This window comes from Lycorma delicatula, chromosome 3 (genome assembly GCF_047948215.1).
Source record: "Lycorma delicatula isolate Av1 chromosome 3, ASM4794821v1, whole genome shotgun sequence".
NCBI classification, from domain to species: Eukaryota; Metazoa; Arthropoda; class Insecta; order Hemiptera; family Fulgoridae; genus Lycorma; species Lycorma delicatula.
Window position 1 is genome coordinate 77113620 of NC_134457.1, and position 22756 is coordinate 77136375.

The 22756-nt window shown below is 30.6% G+C and overlaps 1 protein-coding gene across 3 annotated transcripts in view; it reads right to left on the minus strand.

Annotated features, from left to right (window-relative positions):
• Positions 1 to 1534: 1534 nt before the first annotated feature.
• Positions 1535 to 22756, minus strand: part of qm (geranylgeranyl pyrophosphate synthase quemao) — a 56221-nt gene continuing 34999 nt past the window's right edge. For 2 of the 3 annotated variants that reach the window (XM_075360020.1, XM_075360019.1), the window contains exons 4-8: positions 20349 to 20469; positions 14158 to 14297; positions 11829 to 11931; positions 8623 to 8887; positions 1535 to 3617 (exon numbers count right to left, since the gene is read on the minus strand). In XM_075360020.1, coding sequence (XP_075216135.1) covers positions 8679 to 8887; positions 11829 to 11931; positions 14158 to 14297; positions 20349 to 20469 — 573 coding nt within the window. In that variant the 3' untranslated portion in view covers positions 1535 to 3617; positions 8623 to 8678. The remainder of the gene's footprint in view (positions 3618 to 8622; positions 8888 to 11828; positions 11932 to 14157; positions 14298 to 20348; positions 20470 to 22756) is intronic. The other variant, XM_075360018.1, reaches the window with a different exon arrangement.

The window sequence follows — 22756 nt, forward strand, 5'->3', positions numbered from 1 at the left end:
TTTTCCGTAGATTTTATTTTTTTATTGTACCTCAAATTTTCAATTAAATCCCTGAAGACATCAAACAACTAAAAAATAATAATTTAAATTAGCATTAAAAAAATGGCTACTTGAAGTGTATACTGCAAAGTTTTTCTTTTGAAAAGTTGCATATTAATATAATAGCATCGGTGTAAACAATTGAATTAATAATTCCAATTTTCATATCTGTTAAGTTATAAATTTGGTAACTCCCACGTAGGATTTCCTCAGAAGTACTTACTTCTCATTCTTTTACAATCTAAAATTTGTAATATATCAAGAATATGTTAGGTAATCTTTTTTCAGTTTATTATAACAATATTAAATATAGCATTAAACATTAATATATATATATATATATATATATATATATATATATATAAAAATACAGCTGTGCATATTTTATTTTATTTTATGTTTTATTTTATATATAAAACATAACATTCTCTGATATATATATCAGAGAATGTTTATTTTAAGTTTGCAAGAACTTTTACTAAATTACAACATAATTTTTTTAAGATAGATATATATGCTTTGTATAAGATGAGAATAAAACTATAATTATTAGAAATGTGTCAAGGGATAATCTTCTGGTTCTCTGGGCAGTTTCTAAATGTCTATAGACATTTAATAATAGTAGACATAGATCTAACATTACAAACCAGTTAAAACAAAAGTTCCAACTGGCAAGCCAAGGAATCTAACAAGGAAGGTGGATTGAGAGAATGGGTAAACAGTTGCTGCAGAATACTATGGAGGTAATCTAATGCAACCACATGATCAAATTTAATAAAAATACATCCTGATGTACATGGACAATTATTCTAGTTAGAGGATATTCATCAATAAAAAAAATAACACCTTGCCAAACCCATGTCAGATTCCACAACTGTTTCTTTCTTTGTTAGGTGTAGAACTGGGAGATCCTTATACTGAGATGTAACCAAAAAGCTGACTGCAAATACCTTTATATATTTTAGGTGAATTATTTTACAAGATAACTAATACAATACTATTTACTAAGTTGGTAGTAAATACAGTTGGTACTAAAGTTGGTAAGTTGGTAGTACAGGATAATTTATCCAAGGAATTTTAACTCATTTTCTCATAAAATTATTTATAGTGAGTTACCTATTTTCAAAAAACTATTAATAGGTACAAAATTTTGGATATGTTACAATGAACTTTTTAATGTTTGTTAATGCAGAATACTGTTCAAGTTTAACCGTAAAAAAAAGTTACAATTAAATTGGTCTGGTAGCCGAGTTGGTACGTAGTAGACATATACAATGAATTGAGGTTTTGATTCCTGGTTCATACCTAGCTTTTCCTATCTTATTTTTCTTTAATATTTTATTATTATGATCTTAGACAAGCTATAAATAGATATTAATTGGAAGATGAAAAGAATGAAATGATTAGTGAAAAGATGTCAGATCTTACCAGGTATCAAACCCATTTTTCATTATATTAGTAAGAATTGATTAATCATTTAAATTGATATAAAATCTATGAATTTATTTAAAATTTATTAAAATTACAATATTAAATTGATAAGTGATACATAATTTAAACTGATATAAATTAAGCTTGAGTTCATAGTAAATTTAAAAATAATTTTTAACTTAAACAGGAAGTTCAGCTTACATTGGTAACTAAAGTTGATGATGATATTACATCATCACAGGTGGATGATATTCATATGACTTAAATATATGAGTTAATAAACTCTATTACTACTTTTTAAGGTGAAAAGATCACAACTTTGCCCTGAAGTATACTAATTGATATATTTTTTCAACTACATCTAATTGGTATAAATTGATTATACTAATTGATATATATCAGAATGATTGTATTCAGATAGTTTACGTTCGATTATCATTTTAAATACATCTTTCATCCAAGAAACTTTAGGTGTCGGTATTTACATGATTATTAATTACATAAGCATCAAAATAATCCTGTTTAGCTACAGATTATAATTAAAAAATTAAAATTATCAGTATAAGATTATTAAAAATATTAAATTACTAAAATTAAATGTTATGTAAGAGGAAATATATTGTGTAATGAAGTTAACAGTTTAAGGAAAGAAAAAAGTAATTTTTGTTTCATGACATTAACAATATAACATTAAGCTTTACATTAATAGAAACATACAAGTGATTACAGCATAATTAGTGAATATTTCTACTAAATATTTAGGCTAACTGATAAGGCTAGAATACAATCACAAAATAATCTCTAAAATATAATGTTACTGACATAATTGTATAACTGATTAATTAAATCATTAATAAAAATAATTATTGAATCATTTATTATTTAAAAGAAAACATTATACAGATTACACAACTATAAAACAATTTTCATCATATGTTATGTTTTTTAACAAATAAATTATTTATGATAATTTTAAAACAAAAATACGCATTCTCTCGTAACTTACATCATAACATATGTAAAAAATTCTGTGAATTTGCAGTAGTTCCCCTTGGTTACTTTTTACATTCCATTACAGAAAAAAAAAATTTTCTTTGTTGAATAAATCTATAAACATAGAGAAATTTGGTTCTTGATCTTGTACTAATTATTAATCTGTAGAAGTCAAGTGCCAAATTGTAAATGAGCTAATTAGTTGTTGCAAGGTATGTGCAAGCGTACTGGTGAGTTTGTCAACTTCATGTAATAAATAATGACGAAAAATAGACAAAACCTTTTTAACATTAGTCACAAAAATATAAACTACTGATAAAAAAAATCTCAAAATGATTTTTTTGTTGTTAGATTTTAGTACTTACTAACAGAAAAAATTACACATTGCTGGTAAAATATCAATGATTTTTGTTTTCTTTACATAAGAAGTTAGTTAGAATTCTGTATACTTTTCAAGTAAGCATCATTGCAGAGGAAAATCAAGAAAGCCAAAATATATCAGTGTGAAAATATGCGAGACAAATATATTTAATCTCTTTGTTTTTATCTTGTTTATAGAAGAGATAATTTAAAAAGATAAAAAAAAAAATCAGAATAAAAGAACAAGGAGAAAACTCAACATAGTTTAGTAGCTTGAGGGCTGAATTAAGGAATTCCAAATGGAAGCTGAATTACAATAAATATTGTAAAGAACTGTATTGTCACATTATGTTTAATATATACATGATAACAAAAACTACATGAAATTTTGACAGATATCATACATAAATTTTAAAAAGAAAATACAAAACCTATATATGTGTGAGATAAGAGTAAAAAAGGAAGTTAAAACATTTTAATATTATAAAATATATATTTTATGATCTGAGACTACATAAAGCAAACTTAATATGCTAGGTAATATTTTAGGTAGAAAAGAGGTTTCCATAAAAAAGCAAAAATGACTGGAAAAACTGCACTTTCACTAACAATATGTTGAAAATATTTGTAAAACATACAGATAAATCTACTAACCTCAGAAAAAAAGATTGGTTCATAATTTCTACTAAATGAAATCAGATAAATTTGTTACTACTATTTCTCAACACAAGTAATAAATGTTTTTCATAATTATACCCATTGCAGCTGCTAATAAGTTATTCATCCAAGCCGACCTGCAACAGAATTAAATAATATAAACAGTATTATAAGTTCAGCCATCTATAAAGATACATTCACAAATCAATATTTTTATTTATGATGAAACTTCTATGTTCTTACACAGATTTGACTGACCCACTATAATATCCCTAATACAAAAGCTTTTCATCAAATTGACATGCTTTTAATTTCTAGGAAAAGGTTAAGTGCAGACACCAGCCTTCAATACTATTTTTCATTTGCATTTTACAGAACTATGGAATAATCTATATGAAAATATTACCATGCTGTCTGCATAATCAATCAACAGAAACTCTTCAGCAATAAGAGATTTACTCTTTTTTTTATTAAAAAACAAAATGGGAATAATGTTTAACTTGTAACTTTTCTCCAAAACAATAACTATAGAAAAGTGGGATTGAGCCTCCACAAGATGTACCTGCATATATCCAGAACAAATAGAAGAAATTTGTCTGGTGAACTGTATATAAACTTCACTGCTTCATTTATCATCAAACCACACCTCACTAGATCACGTCTAGAGTTGTAACTCAGGACCTAGTTCCAGTATAAGTGATCCCTTGACAGTCAAACATGAAGTCTTTTAAGGAATACTTCACCGGCTGATCCAAGCAATGCCAGAGTTCAGAGAAGGCAGCATTCAGCTATGGCGGGCTGCCACTTAGAAGATAACATGTGATTGGAAGCATTAGAATGCCCCAACACTACTCACATGAACAAGAAAAATACAAAGTTCAAAATCAAACCAAAGCAAATCACCTACATTTTCACACACAATGTAAACTCGCTCATGCAGACTGGTAAACTAAAAAAAAATAACTGGTCCAATGGACGAACACAAAATTCTCATCATGAGTCTGCAAGAAATAAGAAATACTGACCAGGATGCCATATAATCTGAAGGATAAAGGACAAAGGTATACCTGGGAAGAGAGCGATGAAAAAGTCTCACAGTTCAGAAGAGGCTTTGAGTCAGCCTCAAAATAATAAACCTCACACAAGAATTCAAGTTATAATCCCCAAGAATCCTAACGTTCACCCTAAAAGATCTAATAAAATCTACACTATAGTAAATGCCCACGCAACCACTAATAATAAAAATAACTCTCAAAAGACCATTAAGGAACAGAAAAGTTTTGGGATCTACTCAACCTGACTATAGATAATATCCCCAAAAACCATGTTAAACAATTAATTAGAAACTTCAATGCTCAATTAGGCAGAGAAAGAAGATATAGTGACATCATCAGAAAATAGTCCGTCCTAAAGAAAACAAACAAAATAGATAAAGACTCATCAATCTCTGCAAAAACCTCAACCTAATCTTGAAATCAACATATTTCAAGAGAAACTCCAAAAATTCAAAACCTGAACACACCCCCAATTACACTAAAGGAGAACGGCAACTAGACCATATCAAGGACAAACCCCACCACAAGGAGATCTACAACATAAAAGTCTTCCAAGCAGTAGACACAGGCTCAGATTACTATGTAGTCAAAATTAAAATTACATTTACTCCCCAAAGAAAGCAACAAAACCAAGCCCCTAAAACTAAAAGAAAAATGGGCCCTACTCAACTAAACAAAAATGAAAATTATCAAAAAGTAACCAATAAAATAACTATCATAGATAAACTCAAAGATCTAGTCAACAACCTTAAACAAATTGCAGAAGAATTAGCCGCAATAAAATCCCATAAAAAAATATCAATGGTGGAACAGCAAATGTGACAAAACAGTGGAGAAAAGACATCAAGCATGGCTATTTCACCAATCCCAAAAGTCAGAAACATCCTTCTAAAATGTAGTAAAACAAAGAAAAGAAACCACCTGAACCCTAAGAAGAATAAAAAGACAACACCATAAGCACACACTGCAGTCAACAGAAGAAGAATTCAATAAACCAGTCTCTTGACTGGTTTATTGAATATAAAACCTTCAAAAATCAGCTCCAAAACTACCAACCCCCAACCCTACTAATAAAGAATGAAAAATGTAAACTGGCCCATAACAACACAGACAATGCAGAAATCCTAGCTAAATATTTCAACACACTCCTAAATTGTGAAGAACTGACAGAACTCCTAAATTTCAACTTCAACACAAACACTCCAATAACAACACCATCGAAAAACATCAGCCTCCCACAATAAAAGAAATCTGCCAACCACTGGGTGAGATGAAGAATTACAAAGCAGTGGAAGATGATCAAACTTTTGTAGAGATCTGGAAACATGCAGGAGGAACAGCAAAAATTGTCCTTGAACAGCTTGCCAACGTCTGAAGCAAAGACTACCAGAACACTGGATGACAGCCCTCATCCATTCGCTACACAAAAAGGTGACAAAACAGACCCTAACAATTACAGTGGTATCTTACTCCTAGACACAACATACAAAATTTTTTCAAGAATCATCCACAACAGGTTCGGTTTGCAACTTGAGAAAGAACTAGGAGAATACCAGGGAGATTTCAGACCCAGAGGAGCTATCCAGACCAGATCATGAGTCTCAAATTAATAATGGAATACAACAGGAAAAGAAACAGACATGGTGATAGCATTTGTAGATTTCAAGAACGCTTATGATGACTACATTCACAGAGAATCCTTACTAAAAATTCTAAAACACCTCAGACTACATACCATATTAATAAACATGATAAAACTGACTCTCACAAATACTAAATCGAAGGTATAATTCAGAGGTAAGCTCTTGGAATCATTTGAAATCAAAATAGGACTGCACCAAGGCTCTCACTGCTATTATTCAACTGCGCTCTAAAAATGGTAATGAGGGAATGGCTCAAAAGATGCCCCCAAAAATAAAAATAGGCTGAAAAATCAAAACAAACCAACTTGGTTTCGCTGACAACTGGTACTGTTAGCGAACAATATCGATGAAGGTAAATCACAGATATTATTATTTCAAAACATTGCAAATAAAATTGGCCTCAAAATATCATTCGAAAAGACAGAAATTATGCTCCATAAACCAACACGATTAAAAAAAATAAACATAAACAGTAATAAAACCAAAATAGTAACTTGATAAATACCTTAGAGAAATAATAACAGACAACCGAAACAATAAACCTTCAATCCAAATAAGAAGAAACAAACTAGCTAAAACTCAAAAATTAAACTTGTACACTTATGATAAAAAATGCTAACCAATAAACATAAAAAAATAACGCACTACAACAGTTATAAAACCAGAAACCACTTATGCAACAGAAACACTCTTCCTCCTGAATGAACAATCAAAGACAGACTCCAGAAAATCAAAAGAAGAAGTGGAAGAACTTACGTCAATAAAGAGTTAGAACCCATCACTGATACCACGCATAAGAGGAGACTACGATTCTTTGAACATATCATGAGAAAATAAGATTCAAAACTTCTGAAAAAGCTAGTATAGTACAATTTTAACTTGAAAAACACCAAGACAGGATGCAAAGAAATAAGAATCTGAAGGAAATTGGCCTTATACCAGAAGACACTACAGATAAGATAAAATTAAACAACAAAATCAAGAACAAAATCACTCACTTCACACTCACAAGAAAAAACTCACAACGCAAACATTTTCAATACCAGAAAGAGCACAAGCATCGGAACATATGAAAAAGTACTGGAAGGAACACAAAGCCCAAACAGTCCCATCAAAGAGACTTGCATAATGGACAAACTAAAGTGATCCTATGCAGTCATAAAGAATAATAACAGTAATAATTAAAAACGAAATTGATAAAACATTGTAAGGAAAGACTTAAAATAGCAAATGGTAGGTAAATATGCTACCAGAATTTGTATGCTAAGGTGGATTGTTCATAACTCTCAAATTTATCTCGGAGTAAAGGCAGGCCATTATTTTTTTTAAAGAAAAACAAAGTATTTTTTTAACCTAAATAGAATTTGTAAATCTTGAGAAAGAGTTCAATAATGCAGAGTGAAATATTTAAAATTTTAACAATTATAGGATTGAAATACAGAGAAAATAGACAGGAGGAGATATCAGAACAAACTCAGGTAGTTGTGTTTAGAGTAGAAATCTATAAGCAAGAAATGTAAAGAGCATGAAGTTTAAAACAAAAATGCTATTCCAGCTTTTCAACTTCTAATAAGAAAAAATGCAGGATTTGAAAAAGTACAAGATACAAGAGTATAAAAGATATTAAGATTTACTAATTGTACTGCATTTTGGGTGAAACTATAAATGATTTCATAGAAATATTGAATGGAATGGATTCATTAATGGGGAGATATTTTTTTGAAAATTAAAACAAAAAAATATAAAACAAAAGCCACTTCCCCCATAGAGAAGATAACTGTGAGTTAAATACAGAACACAGCAGTATAGATAGAGCAATATTCACTTTATGTCAAAGAATTCTTTTGTTATTCCATTAATTTTTTACAAAATTATAAGGAAGGGTAATGTCAAGGAAACACTAGAAACTGATTATCACAAGGTTGCCTTAGAGACTTTATGCCTTACAGAAATTTTCTAGTAACAAAAATAGATTTAAGGATTAAAAATGAATCCATAAAATACTTTTAATGTCCTGTTTTTTGCATAAAAAATGGACAGTATGAAAACTAGAAGGGCAAAACTTCTTTTGAAAAGTCCTGTAGTAGTAGAATGCTGAATTCATTTATATGAAATATTTTAGTTGAACTGATATTATATGTTAAGGCTACAATAGAATGTTTATATAGCAAGGTAAAAACTGTACGGGGAGACAAAGAAATTATACATAAAGCAGCAATATTCTCTACAAGTTAGATATACTTTCTATAATCAGAGTACTTTAAAATAAATATACAAAATGCATTTATAAAAATTAAGAAATAAGCAATCACATCAAAGAAAAATATATACCATCAACAGTAAAAACTATCTTAAAACTAAAAAACTAACACATGCAGTTTTTTACAGTATTAAGTGTAAGTACTGTAAATTGTTATAATTTCAAAAATTAATATAATACTCACATAAATGAAATCTTTATTTATTTTTAATAATCAGCTGAATTTATTGTGAGAAAGGTTTACTTTTCAATAGTTCTATTCCATGTAAGAAGTTCATCTAGAATACCTTCCATTAATGGATTACCACCCAAACGTGCAACTTCTGCCCGTGCTTCTTCATCCAGCTGTTGAAGTATATCATATGTATACTGGAAAGAACCAAACTTTTCTAAAAGCGTAATACAATATTTTTTAACTTCCATATCTCTAGTACGTTGCCTTAGTATATCTGATCATTATTACATTAAGGAAAAACATTAGTCAAGTAATAATAATATTACATTAATAGAATTCAATAAAACATTAATTAAAAAAGAAAAGGGGCCAACCTTTTTCCTTCATAACTCAATAACAATCTGGAGTAAATTGTTCAATATAACAAAATATATGTTCAATTATATTAATAAAAATGAAACAATTTAAGTATATTTTATATTTTAACACTGAAGAAAATGTCATGAAATAAATAAAATATAGAAACTCAATTTAGGTTCAAATAAATGAGATAAAATAACACAAGGTTACTATTTTTTTTTTTTTTTGTTAAAAGGTACATTTTAACAAAAGTGAGTCAACAAATTTTAAAAGGGAGTAATAAATCCTGAATCATGTTCTTAAAAATAACTGACAAAAAATGTAACAACAGTTTTAACTTCTATTTAAATAATAATTTTTTTACACATCTTTTTAATAAAGTGATGATGGCTTTCCTAAAAAACAAAAAAAATAACAAAGTTTAACACATTTTCATTAAATTTCATAAAAATCAGGAGATCTGAAAAATTGAAATATAATCATAATAAATAATCAATATAATCATAAAAACTTTAACAAAAACTATTAAAATAAATGGGAAGTTCATTTAATAAAAACTGAGTATGAACAAAGGTTTTATTTTAAAATAAATGAACATTGAACACCTGAAAATTCTTTAAAGAAATAATTTGAAATTTGTTCAGAGAAAAACCAAAATAAATCGCACATTATAAACTAGTACAGTAGAATAAGTAGTACAAGGGAACAAAAGGGGAGGATAGTTTTGTTTTTTGCAAATATCTCCAAAAATACAGGTTTAATAGAAAAAAAAAGAAAGAATAATGCCAATATAAGTAGGTATTTTGCAGCTTATAAAATGTCCTTTTATTTTATTTTTTTATATCTCTATAAAACAAAAATTGACAGGAAATGTGTTTTGGAATAATTTCTTTTGAATGTAAAACCCAAATTTCAACACTTTATTTTCAGGATTCAATTAAAAAACAGATCTCTTAAGCAAAATTTGCTTTAAAAAATGACAAATTTTAAATCTGGCTTTAATTTAGACAGACTCATAGTAGGTACAATACGATTGGTAACATTTTTCCAAAATGAAAGGCACCAACAAAGAAGCAAAATCAGTTAAATGTTGTGTACAATATACTGTGTACTAGTTGTTCAGCATGTTATTTGACAAACATCCGAATATTTAAAAAAAAAAGAATTGAGGCACATAAATATAGGAAAAATGAAATTACTGCATTGAATAAGCATAAAAAAGCCAAAAAACATAAATTTGTTTTAAAGAAAAATTTTAGAAATGGAACCTAATTTTGTAAAAAGAAATATACTGGAGATGATCCACATTAAAAAGGATATAAATACTATAAATAATAGAACAGACATATCTGATTTAAATATTATATATGCTAATGTTTTATAAATTAATAGATAAAAATGGGTTGTGTATTATTGGTTTATATTTTGCTTTTAGTTTTATTTTGTTTAGTTTTGGTTTATTAATTTAGAATTAGTATTTTTTGTTTGGGTTGTAACTTAATGTTATCATTGGAATGGTGGTGGGAGTATTTATGAAAATAAAATTTTTATTAGTGGAGATTTTGGCTTTTATTAGATTAGGTGGTGGGGGGTTTATAAGTGTTTACTTGTGTTGTTTTTTGTCATTTGTAGTTTGTCTTGATAAAGTCCTACTTCTTGGACGAAACGTCGAGGTTTTTTGCTTTCATTTTTGTTATTTTGTTTGTTTGGTTGTTGACCTAATGAATTGCATTAGAAAACTTTCTATTAATTTGGATAATTTTCTAACTTATTTAGTTTTTTTTATATTTGTCTAACCAAAGAAAAGAGTTTAGTCATTATTTGATATAATATATATATATTTAATATATTATTTGGTATAATTAATCCATAACATTTATACGTTTGATGATAACAGTCTGTTTAATTTCAATCAAAGGTAATTCTAAATATTAATATTTACAAAATAATTTTAATTATTTATTTAAATAATAACTTAACGCTTTGTTATGCATTAATTATTTATTTATTTTAATTTATTGAGTACTGGAAAAATGTTCAATTGCATTTAGTTTTGAAAGATCAATTCTTTAGCATTTGAAAAATACAAAGCCTGATCAAGATTAAATGAAAGGCAGGTAATATCCACAGTGAAAGACAGCACAATACTGCATTTAATACCGTTTAGCATTATGATATGATACAGTATTATTTATTAAAAGTTAAATTTATTAGTACAAATATCACAAAAATTGTTCATTTATGTGTTCTAATACTTTCTCTACAAATAAAGCAAAACAATTTAATTCATTAAAGTTCAATTTTATAAATTTAATTTGTTGCTTTTGGATATTACTGAAAGTTATAAAAAAAAGTAAAATGTTTTATGATTTTTTTTGCTTTTGCTTTATTCTTGTCCTTTTTTGTTATATAGTAATGGAATAGAAACCGAATTAGCTAAGTTAAAAAGCTATCAACTTTATTGTAGGCAACTTTTATATTAGGCTTACTTTTTTTGAATGAATCGTGAAATAAAACTTTCCAAAATTCAACACAATTTTGTTGTTCACACAGTATTGAGGTACGAATTTGATGAACACATATGTTCATTTTCAATTGCTCCATTACAATTTCTTTTTAATTACTATTTTTAATCAACTAAAAGCCATTATTAGTGAAGAACAAATCAACCTGTTAGTTTCATTAAAAATCTGCAGCTCAGAAGTATTTATGAAGAAACATTAAAAAAATAAAAAAAATATAATATATAAAACTACATTATCTAATTAAAAGTATTATATATAAAAAAAGTCTAATAGTATAAGTCTTTAATTAATTAAACTAATTAAAAATAAATTTATAAAAAGAAAGGATACGTATTATTTGATGATCAGCAGGTTGACTTTTTATTGCATGAATTATTGGAAAACTAAATTTCCCTTCGGTCAGATCCTCACAAAAACTCTTATTTTCTGAATACTGTGATAAAAACAGAAAAAAAAAATTAAAAATTATTTATTAATTATAGGTGATTACGGTGTCAAGAGAGTTAAAAATCTATTTTTGCCTATAATTCATCATAACTATGTGATTAATACAAAGAGAATATTAATACCTCCAAATCAAAAAAATTGCATAAATAACTCCAACACAAGAAACTTATTTTTACAAAAACGTTTAAATCAACAAACAGGGGAAAATTAATAGTTTCAAGCAACAGATTTACATAAATAATAATTTAGATCATACATTGTAATTCAGTCATTATATACAAATTTCTGATTATGACAATCTATAATTACATTTGTATTAATAAAAAAAAAATATAAAAAAAACACAAAAAACTTATGCTTCATTTACTGAAAATCAAAGTAAATTTTACTTTACACAGCAATTTCAGTAACACACCCTTAACAATCAAATTCGTGAACTAACACAACACAACCAGACATTAGCAAAAATGAATACACAACCTAAGTTACTCTTATTTAGAAATGTTCTAAATAATATTAATACATATTCATTTACTACAACTTATGTAATTTATTGTTAATAATTTAACAACTATTTTTCACCATTTTTTGGGAAAAAAGTAGTTAAATAACACAATTTTTTTTTTTGTGAAAATGAAACAAACAATCTAAAAGATTATCATATAAAATTTAAAGATCTAACAACAAAAGATTATGAATTCTTAAAAATAAGGACAATAAGAAAAAATTATGTTATAAAATTAAAAGGAAATTCAAAGGACAATTAAAAGGCAAAAGTAACTGACAATCTTTAAGAAACACAGAAATCATGCATGTAAATAAAACTGAGGAGTCCTATTACAGCACTACATAACTTACAAACCGTATATTTAAACACAAACCACTTTAACAGATATGTGTTAGTATATAGTTTATAGAGTAGCAGGTTATTCCATACTTCATGTGATGAAGTTGGCTGCCTTCTACTTTGTTTGCCGTACCTTCTAAACAAGATATTAATGATTCTATACATAGTGTCTGCCTTGAAAACAAATATAGCAGGTTCTAGGTAACCTTGGATTTGTAGACATTTGAACTGGATATCAAATACAACTGGACATCTATGGAATATTTTGATCATCTTCAACTCAAACTTTCCACATCAATTGCATTACATTTATGCTCCCGTTAATTAGATACCATTACTTCTTTTTGGCAGCAAGCATTAGGTATATTCAACACAAGTTTCACTAAACAACCAGATAAAAAATTTCTTTAGATTCAAACTAAATATTTACACTATTTACACATATTTTTCCTAAAACTGTAATGTAAAAAGTATGGAACATGGACTGATTTCAAGTTACCAAACACTTTTGAATCACTTTGAAGGTCAAGAAGACTCATTTCTCAAGCAAATAACCACTGATGAGAAATGGGTCAATCACTTTGAACTTGAGAACCAACAAAATTTACTATTGAAACATCCTTTATCTCCTACAAAAAACACTCAAAGTTATATACCTACAAGAAAGTTGATGATATTTTGGTATGTGGAAGATTCAGTTTTTATTCACTTCACATCCAAAGGTGAAACAGTGTACAGTAAAGACTATTGTCATCACTGAAGGTAAGAATCAAGTTTGAAAAATGTGGTAAACTTTTAAAAGGTCTCATTTTGCTTCTGGATAATGCTCAATGTAATATGGCCAACAAAATAATATTTTGTCTTCAATATCTCAATTTTGAGCTGCTGGACATCCATCATACACTCTTCAGCACATTCCAAATAATTTTCATCAATTTTCCTCATTGAAAGAAGAGCAATGAAGGAATGATTTTTGTTTGTGAAAGAGATCATTGAAGGTGGAGATTACAAAATAAAACTTAAGTAGTCATACAAAACATAGGAAATAGGAGGATACTACACGGTAAATATTTGACTTGTTAACCTAACCTAATGACTGAGCATTTGGTTCAAACTGATCAGATAGCACTTAAAAACATACATTAGTTTAAGAACAGTTCACAAAAAAAAAAAAATGAGAAAATCCAAATTTCCTTTTTTGGCTAAGTTTATAACTACTATAGAATTCACAAAAAGGAATTTACAAAAAAACCTTCACTGATTGCATAAAATGTGTCATTTTATATAGAAATAGGTAAATAAATAAATTAAAAAACAATTATCCAAGAGAAGTATTTATATGCATAAAACTACAGTATTACTTACTTCCTGAAGCCGTAAATTACAGTAATCATCACGAATTTGGAAGTACAAGCCTAATATTCCTGTGAGCTTGGTAAAATCAGATTTATTGTCACTGAATAGTTGCATCAGTCTTATAGCAAGCATAAAGAGACCTCCAGTTTCTGAAATCAGATGAATCCAAAATACACAAAAATACACATGTATAGGAAATTACATAATTTAAGTCAATAAACTTACATATAGTGGAGTCCCATTAATATGAACTGTGCTAATCCAAACAATTTTTGTGAAAAATATTTTCTTTTTTCATTTGTTGCTAAATAACTGTAATTTTATATTTTTAAGAGTCAATTTACTTCACAAAAAACACAGCATTTCATTTCTTATACAACATGTTGTGTTAAAAAAACAAGTTCTAAAAAACTAGACATTACAAATATATACAGTACAGTATTAAAAAATTTTAAATGTGAAAAATATTATGTTGTACTTACAATTTGTTGATACTGTATAACATAAATTATTTATTACAAGTCATAAATTCAATCAGTTTCTTTTGGCATAATGAAGTAAATCTGCTGGAAGACACAATGTTGCTGCACCACTGCCTCATGAACATAACATCTGCAGATGTAGCCTTGACATATTGTTTGATATAGAGAAGGGCGAAGGCCAGGGCTGCTGCCGCCTCTGTGTGTCACATACTGGTCAATACACCACCCGCTTCGTCATCAAGCTGCTCAGAGTCTTGATGAGTAACAACTGTTGCCATCATCTCTTCATCTGAAAGATTTTCATGACTTTCCCCGTTCGCTGCCATCCATTCGTTTATGCTGTCGACAACTACTTCCATCCTCTGATGGAGTGATCAAAAGTGTTTTTGTTGATGGAAAGTATATTTTCAGGCCATAAAGCAAACTTTTTGTTTTCAAAATGGTGTCAAGAGGCTGCAAAAATTCTGTAGATTCTTTTTGTTACATTTGTGTTAATGGTGGAAAAGTAAAAAAAAAATATAACAAGTTTCATTCGTTCTGACTTGTGCTTCAACTGTGGGAAATCGGGCCATGTGATTAAAGACTGCAGAGAAGCTACAAAATGTCTAGACTGCAGAAGCACAGCACATAGAACTGGCAGTTTGGATTGCAATAGGAATCATGAGTAAGATACTCTTAATAAATAACAATAGAAGTTTACTATCATGCAACCTGTCTACAGAGATTGCCACAATGGGCAGCTACAACTTCCTGGTAGCCACTGAACCTAATGTAAATTCAGTGGCTAGAGGTCAATGGGTACCAGATAGAAACGGGGATGTGGCTATCAGGGGGATTGTAGGTAATATAGACTATACCCTATACTACAGAGATGAGGGTATTGTGGCTATAGAGCTGCGTGACATAATAATCATTGGGGTATATATCAGCCCAAACTGCGCTCTGGAGTTTTTTCAACACAGAATATTTAATCTACAACAAGTCGTGATGCGGTCCCGTAAGAGAGCAATAGTGGTAGGAGATTTCAATTGCAGAACCGCCCTGGCTGGGGCTGCTTCTTCTAACGCCAGAGGAAGAATCCTAGAAGATCTATTGGAGGTTACAGGAGCGATTTGTGTGAATGATGGAGCAGCCACATATAGCGCTAGGGGGCACGAATCGATTATCGACCTGGTAATAATAGATAGTAGAATATGTATCGACACAATTGATTTCTCAGTGCTTAATGAAGAGACTGGAAGTGACCACAAGGCTGTTTCGATTACCATTACAGACCGTCCTTCAAGAGTAATGCAGATAAACATCAACCATAGGCTGACAGATTATCAGATTTTCCGTGTGACTAGGGAAGCGGCAAATAAGATCATGAGTTGTGCGTGGATAGATCCGGAGATATTTCAAAATATAATTAAAGACGAAATAGCCAATATACCAAAGAATACCAACAGACATCATCCAGTTTATTGGTGGTCTAGTGATATCGAGGATCAAAGGAGAATAATGCAGAGGAAAAAGAGAATAGCCCAGCGACTACGAGCCCGAAGAATGGGGCATGGAAGAAGCAGGTCGCCTAGCCATAGAAGAATACAGGAATGCCAGGAAGAAACTTAACTTCCATATAAAACAAATCAAGAAAAGAAAATGGCAGGAGCTGTGTGATAATCTGGATGCCGACCCCTGGGGAAAGGCATTCAGGATCATAACCAAACGTTTGGGTATACATGTGAGACAAGTATGAGTCTTGTTCCCTAGAGAGGAGTCTGCTAATAGAGAAGTAATCAGATGTGAAGGTGGCAGATTCAAACAACAGGAAGTCCTGGAGGCAATAAAAAACTGAATCATAAAAAAGCCCAGGACCGAACGGAATACCGGCTGCCGTTACTAAAGACTGGCAAAGATTATTCCCTGGGAAATGGTAGACATAGCCAGTTATGGTCTGCAAAACTGCACTTTTCCTGATTGCTGAAAAGCATCCAGGACAGTATTCCTCCCCAAAGCAGGAACAAACAACGGAAAAGGAGGTTATAGACCAATCAGTCTCATAAATAACATGGGCAAAGTCGCTGAAAGATTAATAGAAGCCAGGGTGAGAGAAGAACTCGAAGAGAGGGACTGCGTACACCCAGAGCAATATGGCTTCAGGAAAGGACATTCAACGATAAATGTGATAAGAGTCATGAACTGGGCATAACAAACAGAAGAGGATCGAGGAGGACCAGGAAACTCCCCTTACTGGTCATGTTAGACATTAAAAACGCATTCGGATCTAGCTGTATAATTTTCTCTGGAAGAAGACGGATAAGGAATATCAACTTAGACATTAGAGGAGAACGAATTATAGAGGTCAATAATGCAAAATATCTTGGAGTTATACTGGACAAAAGCCTAAAATTCAGGAACCATGTCGATATGATAAGTAAGAGGGTAACCCCCACTATCAAGGCTCTGAGGGGTCTCTTTCATAACCACGGCGCACCAAGGGTGGAGATTAGGAGGTTGATAACTGCAGCCAATACGTCTGCGATACTATATGCGGCCCCGATATGGGGAGATGCTATGAACATCCAGAGGAACAAAATGAAACTAAGAAGCGTTCATCGGCTTGCTTTGCTATGGGTTGCTGCAGGGTATAGGACTGTTTCATATGATGCACTGTGTATACTGACTGAGGTCCCCCTATTGATCTACAAGTCAAAGGGCGTACATTAAGATTTACGGGACTGTCAAGAGATGAGGTTGCAGTTTTAATAGATCAGGAATGGCAGAATGCATGGGCTTGCTCAAACGTGGGGGATTGGACCAGAAGACTAATCCCTAACATAAGAGATTGGAAAGGTAAAAGAAGGGGCAACGTAGACTTCTATGTTACACAATTATTGACGGGTTATGGCTCCTTTGGTCAGTACTTATATAAAATTGGAAAAAGGGCTGTGATTACTGCCAAGAGATAGACAACGCTGAACATACTATTTTTGTTTGTCCCAGATGGGCACGCAACAGAAGTGAGATCTCTGCAAACAGGCTAACACCGTATATTTTAATCAACTGGCTGGTGTTCAGTGATGTAAACTGGAATTGGTTTAGAAGGTTCGCGGGTGAAGTTCTCCGATCTAAGGAAGAAGAAGCTAGAAGACGGGGAATGTAGTAGGGATGGGAGGACAGTCCCTTCGTAGAGGGCCCGTATGCCGAGGTATGCGGGTTCCTGAGAAGGGAACTCCTGGGAAGAAGTTGGGTAAAAGAAAGACCGAGTCCCGGCCGGCGGTGTCAGCCCTGCGAGTGCCCTGGCACTCGGTGGGGTTGGTGCCGCTGGTTTGAGGTGTGGCATAAAGACCGAGACCCCTGCTGAGGGGGTGGGGGGCAGCGTAGCCAGACCTTATCTCTGAGGCGGGGAATTTGAGTCAGGCAAACAAAGAAGTAAAGATCCGAGACTGCGGAGGCTAACCTGTCGTGCCAGGCGTACTACCGGTGGGCGGGGGACGCCTCCTTAGAGTAAATGGACACTCTCCCCAACTGAGTTATACTTAATTGGATATCCAGTTGGGGGGAGAAGGGGATAAAAAAAAAGTGTACAAATGTATTTCGGAGTGAAAACAGGAGATCAAGACAAAACTTGGGCACCCCACTGCATTGACAACACATGTGCTGAAGAAGAAGCGTTTAGATTTGGAGTTTGTTAGGTATTGATTCATCTCATCCTCTGAAGCAATACCTAACGGTGGTCCCAGAGGTAAAAAAAACAATTTGAATTTCTAATGATGTAGCGAGAGATATGAAATCACATCAATGATTATTACTTTTATTCAATTGGTGTTGATGGTTTCAATATGAAGAATAAAAAAAGTATCATCTAACCAAATATAAAGAACCATCTGCTTTACGCCTGGTTCTTTATGGTCCAGATGTATCAGGACCAGAAAATCTACCTGAAATAGATGGTTCCCACACAGAGCTTTATTCAGTCTAAACTAAATGATTTGGTTCGAGACTTATATGTGATCAAAGAAAATTCAGAACTGCTTGGTTAGAGGCTTAAAGAGAAGAACTTGTTAGTAGCTGGCACCTATTTTCCAGATTCAGGTACTAAGAAAAGGATTTTCTTGCATATTTTTCGGAAGAAGGAGAATGAGTTTTCTGCACTGATGTATGTGGACTATCGACTCAATTTAACATTCTGTACAAAAGTACCGATTGGAGATTGTTCATAAATTTGTACAAAAGAATCCTCAAAGTTTTTCTTCTTCACAATGAGAATACGTAACTGTCAATACCCATAGGATGTTCTGTCCATTTAAAAGAGGGTTATGATAATTTGGAATTTATTCTTAATAAAACTAAATATGAACAATTGTAAGTGGATTACGTGTGGCAATCTCAAAAATATCGATGCTCCTAAAACAGCAGGAACGATACACAAAGTTTCATTGTTTTTTGTGTGAATGTGATAACAGGGACAGGGAAAATCATTGGATAAAGAAAGATTGGCCAAACATTAAAACCTGGAACCAAAAATGTGCCCTGAAAACCAATCATAGATCTCAATAAAGTTTTCCTTACACCTCTGCGTATCAAGTTAGGCTTGATGATGCAATTTGTCAAAGCCTTAACAAAAAAAGGTAAATGTTTTAAATACATCTGTGACAGATTTCCAGTCTTATCAACTGCCAAACTTATAGGATGTCTTTACTAGTCCTGACACTAGAAAACTTTTCAAAGATGGTAATTTTGAGAAACAAATGGAAGTTGCAGAAAAAGAAGCCTGGGTGCCTATAAAGACAGTAACCAATTTTCTGGCAATAAGAAGAAACCAAACTTCAAATCAATCACTGAGAAAATTCTGCAGAAGTACAAATATTCAGGCTGTTCCATGAGTTTGAACATTCACTCCCTAAACTCACATGTGGATTATTGTCTTGAAAATCTAGATATCAGTAGGGAAGAGATGAGTAAGAGATATCAATCATCAGGACATGAGAGAAATGGAAAAGAGGTATCACGGCAAATTTAATATTACGATGATGGCAGACTATTGCTGGATGTTATATCGAGATGAACTCTATAGAGAACATAGAAGGAAAAGCATGAAGCAGCATGTAAGCCATCCAATGAAACTTCGACACATGGAATAAAATTGTACGTATTTTACGTACTTCATCACTATGGGTGGGTTAAGTGGAAGAGTGGTTTCCAAAGGCATGACATACCTCATAAAAATTAATTAAATATATAAAAATAAATTAATTTAAAAATGCACTATATTAGAAATTAGGCTTATTTTTGTGGCAAGAGGAGAGCAGGGGGGACTGCTCTCCTGTTCAGACCACTCAACTGTTTAACTATAAGAATAATATATAACTATAATAATGTTTAATTTGGCCTATAATAGTATAGGCCAAAAAATGAAAATAATTAAATTATTAAAAAAAAAGAAAAAAAAAACATTTTATATCTGTTTTATTACCACATTTTTGCAATTTTTCAACTTTTTACAAATTTTAAAATTTGCAATTTATGCTAAATCCTGACGTGATGGAAAAAATGAAAATTATTTTTGGATTCAATGCTAAAAAATACATAAGAATTAATTATCAAAAACTAAAAAACACAAGCATCACAGGCTTGTGTAATTTACCAATATCATAAAGGATGTCAATAAACTTCAATGTAATGTTAAAAATACACATAATGAATTATTTTTAAATTTAAATACAACATGCTTACTTCGCATAGTCATAACTTTGTATTCCTCTTCAGAAGGACAGGTATAGTTATCTCTCCAATAAATTTCCATCCCTTGACCTCTATGCAATTCCAAAAGCTGTTCTGTATAAACGGTAGTTGCCTGTTTAGAAAGTGTAAAAAAAATTAAGAGAATCTCTTTTTTTTAATTACAAAGGTGAAACATACGGTGACTTAAATTATTTAAAAATTGCTTTGAGAAATCTAAGTAATTTCAACAACAGTAGAATCACATTTGTAGCTACAAAATTGATATCAAGTCCTTTCAGTTTCTATCAAAACTGTCCAGCTTATACAAATAAAACATACAATTAAAATACAGTTACTGTTTTTTTTTCTTTTAATCATCTTTAATCACAAAATAAACACTTAATTTACAAAGTAAAAGCTCCATTTTCTTTTAATTTTTCAAAACAATCTATGGATAAGTATATGGATTTTTTAATAAATTAATCGATGAGGAACAATTTCACATCTGATGAGATTTATTATGCTCCTAAAACAATTTTTCTCTGATATTAATGAACTAATAAGATCCTTTGAAGAAGTTTGAAAAATGGCTCATATCTTGAAAAGTTATTCTGATTTTTAAAGGCCGCCTCAAGAAATAATTCAGAATGGTTCATTTAAAACCGAACTAAGGTAATACTTGGTTTAATGATTATTTCATTTTGTTTATTGTAACTGATTTAAAACATAATCATTGAATACAATATGAATAAAATGCTACGGGTATTACTGCAACAAATCAATAACATATGCATCATCATTGTTAATTGGTGACTCCTATGAGTCATCAATAATGCCAAAAGGTTAAGCATTATTAATAAATAGTCACCTCTCAGTCATTTTTCAATGCTACTGTAGGCCCTACTGTCTCATATCTACATGATTTTCACAACCCTTTTTTTGGCTTTTTTAAGGACTACTTTATTCTTCTTATAACAAAAAAATGTCATATTCAAAACAATGTTGCACTGAATTAGTTAAGCTTTATATTATCATTAAGTTGTTAAAATTAACACTAAGAAAGGAAAAATAGAATGCTTTTAGATCCACTGATGAAGTCTAAAACACAAAATTTTATGAAAAAATTGTAATCAATGAGTTGTTACAAATTTAAAATAACAAATGTTAGGCACTGCTTGTATTCCTGACGTATTGCTGAAAGTTCCATTCATGCTGAATGAAGTTGCAATAACTCAACATGGCACATATTACAGTAAAAAGTAATCTCATCAAGGTCATGTCAATCAATAATATACAGCTTAAAGCTCTGCTGTGTTATTTTGATTTAAGAGATTAAGGATCATGATAAAACTGACTGTCAACCATTTTTTTAATGGTTCCTGAGTGTACTGAGCAAGAAGTATTGGATCACTTCTCCTCAGATAAGTCATGTTGTTACTCAATAGAATACATAAAATCACAATGTTGTACAGAAAATCCCCATGAACTTCAAATAAGGCTTTCATGACTAAAGATTAGTGTATGGTGCACAGTACTGATAACTTGATAACTTAAAACACTGTAACAATATTCTCTGAAGAGACTGTGATTGGTTTAAGATTCACAATATTTTTAACTTTCTTGAGATAGCACAAGTTATGATGGGGAGTTTGGACTGGAGGTTTAAATGGTTTATAAAATGGTTTAAACTAAATGTCCACTTTTTAGAAGAACTGTGTAGAATGATAAAATTATTAATTTTTTTTTCTTTTATTTTTTTATTCTTATTCTAAAACCCTAGGTAAAAATAATTTTTTATAGTGTTTTGTATGTAATGCTTGCTTTTCATTAATTATTGTTTACTTTTCATTTTATTTACTTTTTTCCATATTTTGAATTGTAAATTTTTTTGTAGTGTCTGCTAATGATGATTGTTTAACAACAAGATAGGCAATTTAGATTTTAAATAAAATTTGTTGGAAACAATTTTTAAAGCATACATACAATTTTCTAAGAGTATATTTCATACTCTTCAAAACAAAAAACATGGTTTGATTCTCTAACAAATAAAATCTATTTGATCAACATGAAAAATTATAATCTAATATGACAGACACTGAAAGATGTCAGTCACACTACGGACAAAGAAATATTATCCACATGATTTAGAATGTTACAATTACCAAAGAATCTCAATATAACTGAATTATAAATATTTAAAGTTAGTTATGTTCCATTCTGTGAGTAATTTTTTCTTGACTACTGACACAGAATTATCTCTATATTTAAGTAATTCAAAATAATTATTTTCAAATACATAGTGACATTTGCAGAGTAAAAATGAATGGGCTGAGATTTTGTGGAAGATTATTACTATAAATAAGAAGAGAAAGAGGCTAAGGGACACTTTCTAGTGGCACCCTACATTCTACACCATGGAG